At 37.8% G+C, this 12757-nt stretch overlaps 1 protein-coding gene across 1 annotated transcript in view; it reads left to right on the top strand.

Annotated features, from left to right (window-relative positions):
- Positions 1 to 307: 307 nt before the first annotated feature.
- Positions 308 to 12757, top strand: part of ICA1L (islet cell autoantigen 1 like) — an 18553-nt gene continuing 6103 nt past the window's right edge. Inside the window, exons 1-10 of the mRNA XM_072418749.1 lie at positions 308 to 454; positions 2115 to 2238; positions 3860 to 4028; positions 4742 to 4814; positions 7018 to 7141; positions 7297 to 7495; positions 8633 to 8758; positions 9723 to 9821; positions 10117 to 10198; positions 10989 to 11048. Coding sequence (XP_072274850.1) covers positions 3867 to 4028; positions 4742 to 4814; positions 7018 to 7141; positions 7297 to 7495; positions 8633 to 8758; positions 9723 to 9821; positions 10117 to 10198; positions 10989 to 11048 — 925 coding nt within the window. The 5' untranslated portion in view covers positions 308 to 454; positions 2115 to 2238; positions 3860 to 3866. The remainder of the gene's footprint in view (positions 455 to 2114; positions 2239 to 3859; positions 4029 to 4741; positions 4815 to 7017; positions 7142 to 7296; positions 7496 to 8632; positions 8759 to 9722; positions 9822 to 10116; positions 10199 to 10988; positions 11049 to 12757) is intronic.

Raw genomic sequence — 12757 nt, forward strand, 5'->3', positions numbered from 1 at the left:
AACTTTATTAACTAGAAATCACAAAACAAAAAGCAATCAGCTCAAACTAAACCTCGCCTGCTTTCATTAAGCCACATCCACTATGCTGTCAGGGTTTTCTTGTACATACAGTTATTAAGAACTACAAGTACCAACATGCCCTATTCACGTGGCCCGAAATAAATCATCATTACTAAATGTAAAAACGTTTACAAGCCCTCAAATAAAGCCGTAAGTAAAGTAACGAAACAACAGTGAACATTCATGTAAACCTCGCCTCCCCCTCACCGAAGCCTGCAATGGTACATTCCAGCTACTGAGGGACAACTTAACCATTTCCTGTTATGGGACGGTGGCCGTATTGGATCTTTGACGCATGCGCACTTGTTTCGCTCATCTTTTATATAGACCCTATTAGCTTGCACTGAGCTCTATTCATCCGCTGTTCTTTGAATGACTTTGAATGCTTTTACCGGTAAGAGTAAAAATTTTTATTTTTTCTGTTTTCTCTGTAATTCCAGCTTCTTGTGGTATTGATGCTAAGACATGGTTGTCATGGCAACTGATGGGTGATGCAGGGAGGTAATGAAGGGAGGATTCCCATCCCCCAGCTAATGATCACCTTACTAGAAGGGCACCAGAGGAATAAATCTCTCTTTTATTCTAATTGTACAAAGATTTTCCCATCAACCTTACTAATATAGTGATTATGTGAGAAATCTCCAGGTGCTTTTTGGTATTTTTTATAAATAAAATGCAGCTGTTACCTGTACACAGAGGTAGGAGCCATCTTGTTATCTGATACAGCAGCAATCATTTCTAATTTATTTCAGGATTGACGACTTCCCCCACCGCCTAGATTGTAAGCTCTTCGGGGCAGGGTCCTCTCCTCCTCCTGTGACACTGTCTGTATCTGTCTGTCATTTACAACCCCTATTTAATGTACAGCGCTGCGTAATATGTTGGTGCCATAGAAAACCTGTTTATTAATAATAATGTAATAAATTGAAAACAACCGAGAGAGATGAGATTTATTTCCCTAGAAAGCAGACACAACCTACGCTGCCTTTGTCCTTTGTGTGGAAGCAATGATAGAGATCTATAGCACTGCAATCAGCAAAGCATATTCTCATTGCTGACTAGTTATCTTTAGCTATAACTCCGCAGGGGACTTGTTGGATCTCTGCAGAGAGGCCATTACTTCCACAATAACTTCCACTTACTATCTGGTGATCCTCCCATTAATGTCTTTGTTATTTCCCCCACCGCCCCTAGATTGTAAGCTCTTCGGGGCAGGGTCCTCTCCTCCTCCTGTGTCACTGTCTGTATCTGTCTGGCATTTTCAACCCCTAGGTAATGTACACCGCTGCGTAATATGTTGGCGCTTTATAAATCCTGTTTAATATAATAAGCATTTCCTGTTATAAGGTAAAACTTTTACCCCGTTTCTAAGTTGTCACCATGTCACATGTATCACTGGATGGACAATACAAATGGTTAGGTCATCATACAGTACATTCCTGTTCCTGCACAATAATCTGGATCAGTGTACGTACACAAAAATGTAAACGCAGCAAGATACAAGATAGGTGGAAAAAGTAGTTTATAAAAAACAATGGTAGCTGTTTATGACACATAGCTCATTAGCAGACTCGGTGTCATCTATGTAGGCTTTAAAACTACTTTAAATTCTAAAATCAATGATTTAGGCCATGCCTTGAATGACCAAAATATTCCTAAATACATCCATATTGTATCATAGACCTGTATATTATCCCTTAGCAGTATGATGGGTGTACACATACATGTTATATGGTATATGCATGTAGTAAGTAGGGTATAATATATGTTACCAAATATATATGTATGTAGTGACACGCATCAGGTTTTAAGACCGATTGTATACAAATTGGATGTGATACTGTGATGTTTGTCAGTCCTAGATTATTTATACAATTAGTTGGGATTTGTCTAGAACTCATTGGGATGGATGTCTTACAAAGAATATATATTATGTTATTTTCTATTAGTTTATGTTCACTGTTGGTTGTGATTTATACTGTGATTATATACTATTCACTTATAATATAGTTTTGCCTAAAAACCCTTCTTTGTTCTCATTGTTTTTGATGTAGTAACTGGCTTTACTGTCCCAGGGTTTGAAGGAAGAGAAGCCTGATGCAGCATTGTGAAGACTGAGTGAAGACAGGACAGAATTTTCTCCCAGAATTCTTTGTGTCGCGCTGTACACTCATCGCTGTAAGTAATAGGTTGTGTCTTTCACTTTGCTTTGAGTGACTTCTGCACAATTCACCTAAATTCTGTAACACATGAACTTTAAGTGGATTTGTAATATTCATTCTCCTAATTTCTTCTATATTTATAGAGACCAAAAGTTAGGGGAAATTTCTACAATGACAGGTAAAATCCTAGCACAGGTAATAACTCTTTCCCACTCTAAACTAAGGGCTACTTCACACTACAATACACATTCTAACATGTTCCTAAAATGTTGTAAATTATTGTCAGTTACAACTAAACTTAAGGGGTACCTAAGCTCAGAAATTTCACTTTACATAGAAGGGTAGACAACCATTTTATGCAAAGTAAAAATTCTGTTGTTTCTTCTTTTTAAGTGCAACACCTTTTTTTTTTTTTTTTTTTTTTAAATGAATGGAAATGCAGAGCTTCCTGGGATGCCTACTCTTGGGTGCTCCATCTGTGCATGCCCAACCATCTCATGCATGTGCAGAAGGAGGCTTTTCGCAAGAGGGGAAAAATTTGCTAATATCACTGTTGAGCAGTGAGATCAGCAAGTTTTTTTTTCCAACCTATGTCACCCGATCTCGCAATTGAACAGAAAGGGAATGTGTGTACAGCACTCATTTGATCATCTGTCACTGGAAATTATCCCAAAACATTGCTTCAAGTAAAAATCATCTGACAGCTATCTGACATCCAAAGGAGGATTTAGATCAATGGTTATAAAAACTGTGTGGTTTCTTACCATTATAAGGTCACAGATGATCACTATTATCTATCCTTGCACAAATCATCACCTAGGAGCTGAAGTGACTCTGTTCCAGTCTATTATCTACTAGTTGCATTATCACCCAGTAGTCGCATAGACTAGTGTGTGCTAATAGAAGAATTTCATATTTCAGTGAAGGGCAGGGTATCTGTTGGGTAAAGGGACTATTTGGGGTTATTGGTCAAATTAGAAAAATAGGATACGATTAAAGCAGAAAAAAACTCCCAATATCCCACTCCATAGGAGGTTTCTGCCATGATTCACGTATGGACAGCATATTTGCACATAATGGTGGATTCACCTATTAAAAGGAACCCTAAAAAATCCTTAAAAGCCTTTTGACGTCCGGATTTGGTCTCTGGCCCTTCCATCTTTACTCTGCCTTTTTTAGATCTGAAATCTTTGGTCATCTTTAGGATAACATAACTCCCACATATGTTACTAGGAGTTGGTTAATCTTGGCACATGATTGTGCAGAGACGGGACACTCTGTACATATTTAGGACTCTAATCCTATAACTTTGATATACACCAAATGTTCACCTTCATACATTGCTGAACATTTGTTTACACTGTTTCATTAGTAGGGAAGATTCAGAGAGGCTTTTTATTCATCATGAGATCGTGATTACACTGCACAACTACAACATTTGAGGCAATTCATATGTTTAATTTATTTGGTTCCTGACACAACCTGCCATCTGAGAAGGTTATATTATTTATTTATGAAGGTTACTTTGTGACTTGTAAGCAGACAGAGCTAAATGCAGGCAATGGACAAATAGCATCAGGAAGGGAAATGTAACTGCACATGAAAACATCAATTCCTCATTGTTTTATTTCTTACAGTTACTCCATGAACACCAGTGGAAAAACATGGATGGAAGAAGACCAGTCCATGGTCAGCCGTATGCAAAAAAAGTTTTGGAAAACCAAGCAAGTCCTAATTAAAGTTACTGGGAAAAAAGAAGATGAACATGTGGTTGCATCAGACGCTGAGCTGGATGCTAAATTAGAGGTAGGGTAGAAAATACAACAAAAGCTAATGTGAAAGAAAAACCTTCCTATTATTGTGAAAGAGAAACCTTATTATTACGTTATTATGATTGGTTTATTATACTGAGAAAAACTGCTCATAAATAAGAGCTGTACAAATATTAAAAAAAAACATTATTTCATCATGCAATGCTGTGCTACCTTACTGTGCTTCATTAATCCTTCCAGAACACTGCATGGCTTGAGCACCACTGATGTTCCCATAAAGCTGTTTGCAAGTGTTAGACAAGTGATAGAAAGAAATTCTTTATGACCCAACCTTGTCTTTACCCTTCAATATATCCATGTTCATCAGACTAACTTTACTGTACGGCTGCTTCGGAGTTCAAATTAGAGGTAGATAGTATAAAAGAAACAAGCTACTGCATTTCCTTCTGTTGAAAATAAGACATGTTGTCTGAAAATCCTGAGTCATGAGTGAATCCTGTAGTTGTTTTATACAGATTGTACAAAAAAAAAATTGTGCAGAAAAGTAATCTTCATTTGACCCAAAACAATTGTAATGTTCCTGTAATACCACACTGGTAATCATTTTTTTTTTACATACCATTGAATTGCTATGAGTGGTCTATTTCCATTTAGTTAGTGAATTATTTCATAGTTTTAGCCATAGCACTCAAAAGTTATATTGACTATAAACCTCAAACATAAAAAAATATAATTCTCATTTTACAGGTATTTCGTTCTATTCAAGCAACAGGATCAGAGCTGCTAAAAATAATTGAAAAATACCAGCAGGCTCTAAATGGTGAGTATGAAAAGCAGGCTGCAGACATAGAATGGCATTGAAGTTTAAATTGAACAGAAGTATTGCTAAATGTTCAGGGCCATTACTGTAAGCTTTAGTACGACTTCACATTTGTTGAAAGCCTGCTGACATTTAGCAGCTTGTTTAAGGTAACAGTCAGCACTTCTATTAAACTTCTGTAAATGTGCTGAAAATGTTGCAAAATATTGCAGAAGCTTGCTCAAACAATGTTTTACTCATTTATTCTGACAGTTATGCACTTGCTATTCTATTAGGGGAACAACACTGCAATGTATCCATGTAAAAGTTGTGTTATTACCCTAGGACAGAAAATGTGTTAGCATTACAGATACTCCCCTATCTCAATCTCTTTAGCACCGCTAAGAGGTGAGCTGAAATCCACAAAATAAAACAGGACAGGTTGATAACACTTCCTAAAATATCATTGCTACCGGACATCATCTGATTTCTGGTAGGATCTAAGGCAGGGGTCAGAACCTTTTTGGCTGAGAGAGCCATAAACACAACATATTTTAAAATGTAATTCTGTGAGAGCCATACAATATGTTTAAAACTAAATACAAGTAAATGTGTGCATTTTATGTTATGCTGTTGCTAACCAATGAATGAATAATGAATTAATGAATAAAGTACTTCTTACTATTAATGCGACTTCTGGTGCTGCATGGTTTTGCTGATGGCTTTGTAGTCTGGTTGATACGTGCTGACGTTTCATGCAGGCGTTGAGACTTCCATCCGTTAAACGTGGTCGTAGGTTGGTCTTAATGTTCTCTAGATGTGAGAAAGACTGCTCACATGCATACGTAGAGCCAAACATTGTCAGTACAGCAATACTCACACGCTGCAGTGTGTGATATGTGACAGGAAGCGCTTTCCAAGTTTTGACAATCAGCTGGTCCGCGGGTTGAAGTTTTTTCATTTCTCTCCACTTGCTCGCCAACTCTGCTTGGTGTCGTGCAAGTCTTTCCAAATCTTCATTCAGTGACTTGAACTTATTCACCCACATGTCTGAGGCCTTCAGGTAAGCAGCTTGTAGCTCAAAATCTCTGACGGAGACACCGGGGATGTAACTCAGGTCGGTGCTGTCCACTGCACACTCGTGTGGATGGTTGATGAACTTAAAAAGATGAGTTCGCTCATGAAATTCTCCAAAGCGCGCTTTGAATGACTGCAGAAGATTAGATGTGCAGCAGAGCAGGGGGCAGCTTTCAGGGATGAAAAAGCGGTGCGCCCGGATCACATTCACATGGGCCGCCGACGGGAGCTAGGCCGAAGCTGGGGCCTCGATTTGCGGCTGCCTGTGCAGGATGTGCAGAAGGATGCGGCATCAGGCCCGTTCGGCCGATGATGCTGCGGGGCAAGGTAGGGTGGGTGAAGAGATGCCGGAGGGTGGGTGCAGAGATCCCGGGTGCCGGGTCCCAAGATGCCGGATGCGATGCAGGGGGCGTGGCCTGTGCTCGGCAGAGAGAAGCTGTGTTATAAGGCTTGGAACACAGCTTCTCTCCGTGGAGCGCAGGCTTTTTAAAGATTTGGCAGCGAGCCAGATGCAGCCATCAAAAGAGCCTTATCTGGCTCACGTGCCATTAGTTCCCGACCCCTGATCTAAGGGATTGTTCTGTACTTATCAAACAGATATAACAATTCACCTTTTAATTGTAGATTTAACAGAATAAAACAGAGCAAATAAGAGTTAATTGTTAGTGTTTACATAAACATTAAAGAGTTATTGGGCCTGATGTATTAAAGCTCTGGAGAGGATACAATTTCATCGGTGAAGCTGGGTGATCCAGCAAACCTGTCATTTGATATATGTTAGATAATGTTTTCAATCCTGGACCAGATCCATTCCTGGTTTGCTGGATCACCCAGCTTTACTGATGAAAGTGTATGCTCTCCGTCTTTGGGGAGCTTTATTACATCAGGCACATTGTGTTTGTTTAAAGCCATCTGGTTATAAAAGTATAGAATATAGCAGTGGGATGATAATGATCAATATGGAATGAGTAAAGACCTAACAGGGAGTGCTTGCTGCTAGAACTGCTTTGATTTGTAATAGCAGGTATTTTAGTACTTTAGATTATTTAGCTCTGGATAAATTTAGTCTTAGCATTATTGATGCTGGATATGTGGTTGATATACACAATGGAGAATTTTATTTCGGATGTTTTCTGTTTCTTAACAGCTGTATCTCAGGAAGAGAATGATTTTGGTTTGCACTTGAAGATTCATGCTCAGGAGAATAGCACACAGGCTGGAAGAATGATGATGGCCACTGGCAATGCTTTGTGCTCGTCTGCCGGTCGGAGGTATGCCATTCCCTTTATCTGTGAAGGCAGGACTTTACTGATAACTTAATAGTGGTCTGCTTACTGCAGAAAAATAATAATAAAGTTACACTATCATACCAGAAAGATAATCTTCTGATAACAGTCCCCCTATTCGTGTGTGTGTGTGCTTCTAGGTTAGGCCTCTGTACCCCACTATATCGCCTTGATCAAGAAATGGCCACATTTACCAATCGGGCAGTATCCGATACTCTTCTGACTGTCAACCAAATGGAGAAGGCACGTACAGAATACAGGGGAGCCTTGCTATGGATGAAGGATGTATCTCAGGAGCTGGATCCTGACACCTATAAGCAGATGGAGAAATTTCGAAAGGTCAGCAAAACAGAGATAAAACTTTGGGAAATCGCTTTACAACTGGGTATATGTAACAAAACTATTCATCACATTCTCATACAAAGTCATGCATTGTCAAAGGGTCATCAAAATATATATGGGTAGTTGTGAGGGGGATTATTTACTATACATTACATTTGAGCGCCCTAATTATACTATGTACTTCCCTTTTAGGGAAAGTTTTTTTCTTACTGTCAGGTGTCAAATCTTCAAAACCTACACATTTATTATTTCTAATTCAAAAATTTCAGAACATAAAATTGTTCAATAAAGTAGACCTGTCTTTTTTCAATTTATATGAGCACATGCTGTTTAAGCCCTGCTAAATATTTTTATAATATTCTCTTATTAAAGAGAACCCCAATCAAACTTATTTTAGTTTTTTTAAAAATGGGAAAGATTTTGGTCCTCTGAGTTTTTTTCTGCTCTCCCTGTTGGACTTTTTCACATAACTTCCTGGTAAAGAAACGTCCAATGCAACTGTATTAAAAATCCTGGACATTTTCAGTTTTATCATCCTGTCTGCTATGGATTGGTGGGAGACTAGGTTTTTATTGCTATTTGAGCTACTTTTGGGAAGATGCCTCTAACGTCTTGTCCAGGAAACTAGTGCCACCGTGTCAGGATGTGAGGGAACATTTTTTGAACAGGGGCCCAAAAAACAGTCAAGACCTGACATAAGTCTCTTATCTCAACTCTTCAGTAACTACCCAAAAATAGCCGGGTGGTCACCGAAAAGTGCCCGGTGGTGCACCCAGCTAAAAGGGTCTGTGGAGAACACTGCTGTAGGTTCATTCCCTTCTGCACCCTTTGCAATATAACGAAAATTGGCTGAAGTTCTGCTTTAGGATTTGTTTTAGGTAAAAACAAAAGGCCATAAACTTCACATCATATAAATACACCTATTTTTAGAATATAAAGTACTCTTCTTGATCAAAGCAGTTTCCACCTTTTGAAGATGTGACTAGCAGCTTTTTTAATTTTTGGTTGTTTTATTCAGAGCAGATGTTTTTCCACTAGTATCAAACAACAGTCAATAAAAATGTACAGATCACATAAAGCAGTAGTTCTTATCAAACTATTGCTCTGACAACAATGTTTATATGATTTTTTCAGGTACAGATACAAGTTAGGAATTCCAAGGTACAGTTTGACAAGTCAAAGATGGATGTGTGCCAGAAAGTAGATCTCCTTGGAGCCAGCCGCTGCAACCTGCTATCACATTCACTAGCATCTTATCAGGTACAAAGTTTTAGTATCTAGGAGTCTCCACAGTGATTGTGATAACTCATTTAAATTTGATAGGATTTTTACAAGCACCCTCATAATTTTATTCTGATTGTATAGAAGTCTGGTCATTTATTTTACAGTAAACTGGTAATTTGTGCAGCCAATTTATTGTGAATCTGTATTCCAATTTACATTGTGAAACGTAAATATCTTGCAACACCAAAAACACCACAATTTGCCTGCCATTACTGTTTTAGCCAGTAAAGTGTAGTCTGTGCCTGTTTCTGGTTAGGTTTACTTTTTTCTTTAGGTTTTAACATTTTCTGACTCATCTCCATAATCTGTCATGTCACTGTTTAATGAGAATGTCCTTTCTGGTCAGAGAAGTAGTCTGTTTAAGCAGTGGAATGGAAATGGCAGCGTTAGTCCATGAAATTAGAAAAGGTCATACTCAAATGACAAAACAAAATGAAGTTGAAGAATTAATAAAGCTTATCAGGCATTTTGTGGTCATTGTTCCTATGTAGAACCTTTACTTGTAAAACTTTAAAATGGAGTAAAGGTTAATTTCAAACCAAACTAGTAAGCCTGTATACACACATACACGTTATACACACATACACACATACATAGGTTTGTAGCTAGAAATGTTTTCTTGTGATCATTTTCTGGGACAAAAGAGTGACAGATGAACAAACAAACACTACACACATTGCTGTTTTGTTCTACGGAGAAGAGGTGAACCCTGTACTTGTATTAAAGTTAAGCCCATAGTAACTTAGTGAAACAAGTGCACAGAAAGTAGTTCTCTAGTTGATAATGGTGACTATAAAATTAAAAAATGCTTACAAGTTTACTTTAATATCATTTCAAGTTGTCTTTTCAACTATACCTAAAGGGTTAGTTTTGGTCTTATTGTATTGTACAGTAAAATACCTTCCTACAGTTCTGATGTGTGCTGCTCTTTCCCCAACAGACAACACTTCTTCAGTTTTGGAAGACAACAGCACATCTAATGTCTGAAATTCAGGAAGAATTTCAAGAGATGCTTCCATATACTCCATCATATCTTCAGGTTTGTGTTTGTTACATTGTAATGTTCATCTCAGAGCAATATTTAAATTAGACAGGACCCTATTATCCTCTGCAATGGTATTACCATTTAACTGAAGGGTGGATCTGTACTTGTGTCTCTCAAAACCTGCTTTCATATGATGCCTACTGCCTGCATAGATTTGTATGAGTGTGTATGTAGATACACACACACATTGATGACCTAGGCAACAACTAAGTCACTAAAGCCATTGCTTGTAAAATGGTATTCACATTTTAGATTCCATTATTGAGTTAATTATTTATTTGGCTTTCAGCCTACCAAGCAGCAAGACTATACAGATAACATAAACAAGGACGAACAAGAAGAAATAAAAAGCGACCAAGAAGCAAATGCCAGTAAGTGTATATTGTTCTCTAACTTGTAATTGTATCCCACTGTACCCATATAATCTTTGTGGAATCAAAATCAAAGTTAATTTAGAATGGTAACTTCCAAATAAGAAGTACAGACAGAATAAGTGCAATATTTATTTTACTGTAAGGAATATATATATATATATATATATATATATATATATAAATAATGCAGTACATATTGGTAAACCGTTGAACACAAATTTCACAATCACAATTGTCTACTGCAGCCTACAGAAAAAAAGAGAGTTCCATTCTAGTGCAATAATATTATTTTATTATACAATACTAACAAGTGCCTGTATTTTGTAGAAGTGGAGGTATAAAGTCTTTTAGCAGCCAGGGAGAGGTGATGAATACCAAAGGTCCATTGATGGAGACACCTTCCTGTGGCTCCTGGGACTATAAGCTTCTCCCTAATGAAGTGTCATTTACATTTGTGCTTAGTGTGCCTGTTTTATGTGTACCCTCAACTACCAGTCTATTTACCCGTACTTAAAATGGATTCGTGCTTTGCACCCTTTTCATCACGTACACAGGAAATACTCTATTCACCAGTGATTTTCTTTAAGTCAGCACTGGATACAAGTTGGTAGAACATAGCTTTGTCTCCATATGCCAGGTACAAAGAATCAATATGTCAGATTTCACCATGTTGGCCCCTGGCATTTTGTTTAAGGTATAATGGAGTCATGGTATTTTGTTGGAGTTTTAGCTTCAATCATACAACATGCTTGTTTAGAAACATTAACAATCTCTGTTTCCATTACAGATACTGTGAATAAGACTCTCTTTGATTTTGATGTTGCTGAAAAAGATTCTATAAAAGAGGGTACGTATACTTGCATGGTATGGTAAAAATGAATGACCAAACAAAAATATAAGTGTCCTTCCAAATAACACTATCACCTTATCACCAGGGTAAAGTAAAAGTGTTTCACTTTAATGGGTTTCTCTTGCCTCTTACTGCAGCCACCACCAAAACCCAAGATGTCAATTGGTGTCAGACACTGAGGAGCAACGTGGTTATTTTCCTTGTTATGGCACGTAAATATTATGTGTTTGGGCGTAGTGATTGGCATCCAGACCCGAGTACTCTCGTATGAGAGGAGGTCACATTTCCACTTGTACTTAAAAGCACTGGCTATTGTCACCTAGCAAACAATTTCCACTTGTACCTAAAAGCACTGGCTATTGTCACCTAGCAAACAATTTCCACTTGTACCTAAAAGCACTGGCTATTGTCACCTATAGCAAAGCAGGCAAAAGCTGCAAGGGATCACTGATAAAGTGAGTGTAACTGTAATTCTGTGCTTGGGGAACCTTACCAAGGCACCTTCACTCGACTCTGAATTTACAGATCTAGACATGTGTGTCCGTATGCACCATTCAGAGAACTACATAGACATGAACGAGGCCAAAGTTTTTAATAGAAGGCCCTGATCCAGAACATGAATGGATTTTTTAGTGGTACATTTGACATCTGTAAATACAGAGTTGAATGTAAATCCCCATGTGACTCACCTCACAAATTCCCATGATTGGATTTGAAAGGAATTACTTGTTTGCATGGTTTTGACTGAATAGAAAATAGCTACAGGAATTCTGTACATTGTTGTGGTATCTGGTTTAGGACATAATTTAATTTGTTTGCTAGGTCCTCAAGGAGTTACCTACATACAATATTCTGTGATCTGACACATTTGATTTGATGTGATTAAGAGAAAGTATTTTTTGTGATCACATAGTTTGAGCTAGTTTTTTATGGTACATTTTATATGTGGTTTTATTATAGTTTTGTCCTTATTTGTCTATTTTTTTTTTATTGAGAAAGTAATTTACACATTGGCTACTAGAGGCAGCGTAGATTAAATACAATGATTCTTCATACTGAGATGAGACGGCAGCCACAGGAAGTGACATGATCAGCCAGCCAACTCTCTTTGTGAGAAGGAGAGATAAAACATAATGCTTCTGTAATACTGCATTGCAATAATCAGAACTTGTATGTGTAAAGATCAAATATGGCTGCCCCCATGTACATCTATAGTTTCATTCAAGTTACAGGAATATGTTTTTATTTAATGATTTGCACACATTGGGAAGAAGCTGATATTTGTATGGTTATTATTTGTATTGCAATTATTATTGTAATACTCCCCAGCCCCTTTTAGCTGGGTGCACAACCCAGCACTTTACAGTAACCACCCAAAAACAGCCGGGTGGTTACTGATGAGTTGGGTTACAATACAGGAGCCACCTACAATTTTTGTCCACACAGCTGGGACTCAGCAAAATCTGGGTTGAACACTGTTATTATTACACAGTGTTTATATAGCGCCAACATATTACACAGCACTGTACAAAGTCCATAGTCATGTCACTACCTGTCCGTCAAAGGAGCTCACAATCTAATGTCCCTATCGTAGTCATATGTCTTTCATACAGTCTAAGGTCAATGTTGGGAGGGAAGCCAATTAACCTAACCTAAAAGACTTTCCCTTTAATATTATATGTACAGAAAATGCTGACAAAAGCCTG

This window comes from Pyxicephalus adspersus, chromosome 7 (assembly GCF_032062135.1).
Source record: "Pyxicephalus adspersus chromosome 7, UCB_Pads_2.0, whole genome shotgun sequence".
NCBI lineage: Eukaryota > Metazoa > Chordata > Amphibia > Anura > Pyxicephalidae > Pyxicephalus > Pyxicephalus adspersus.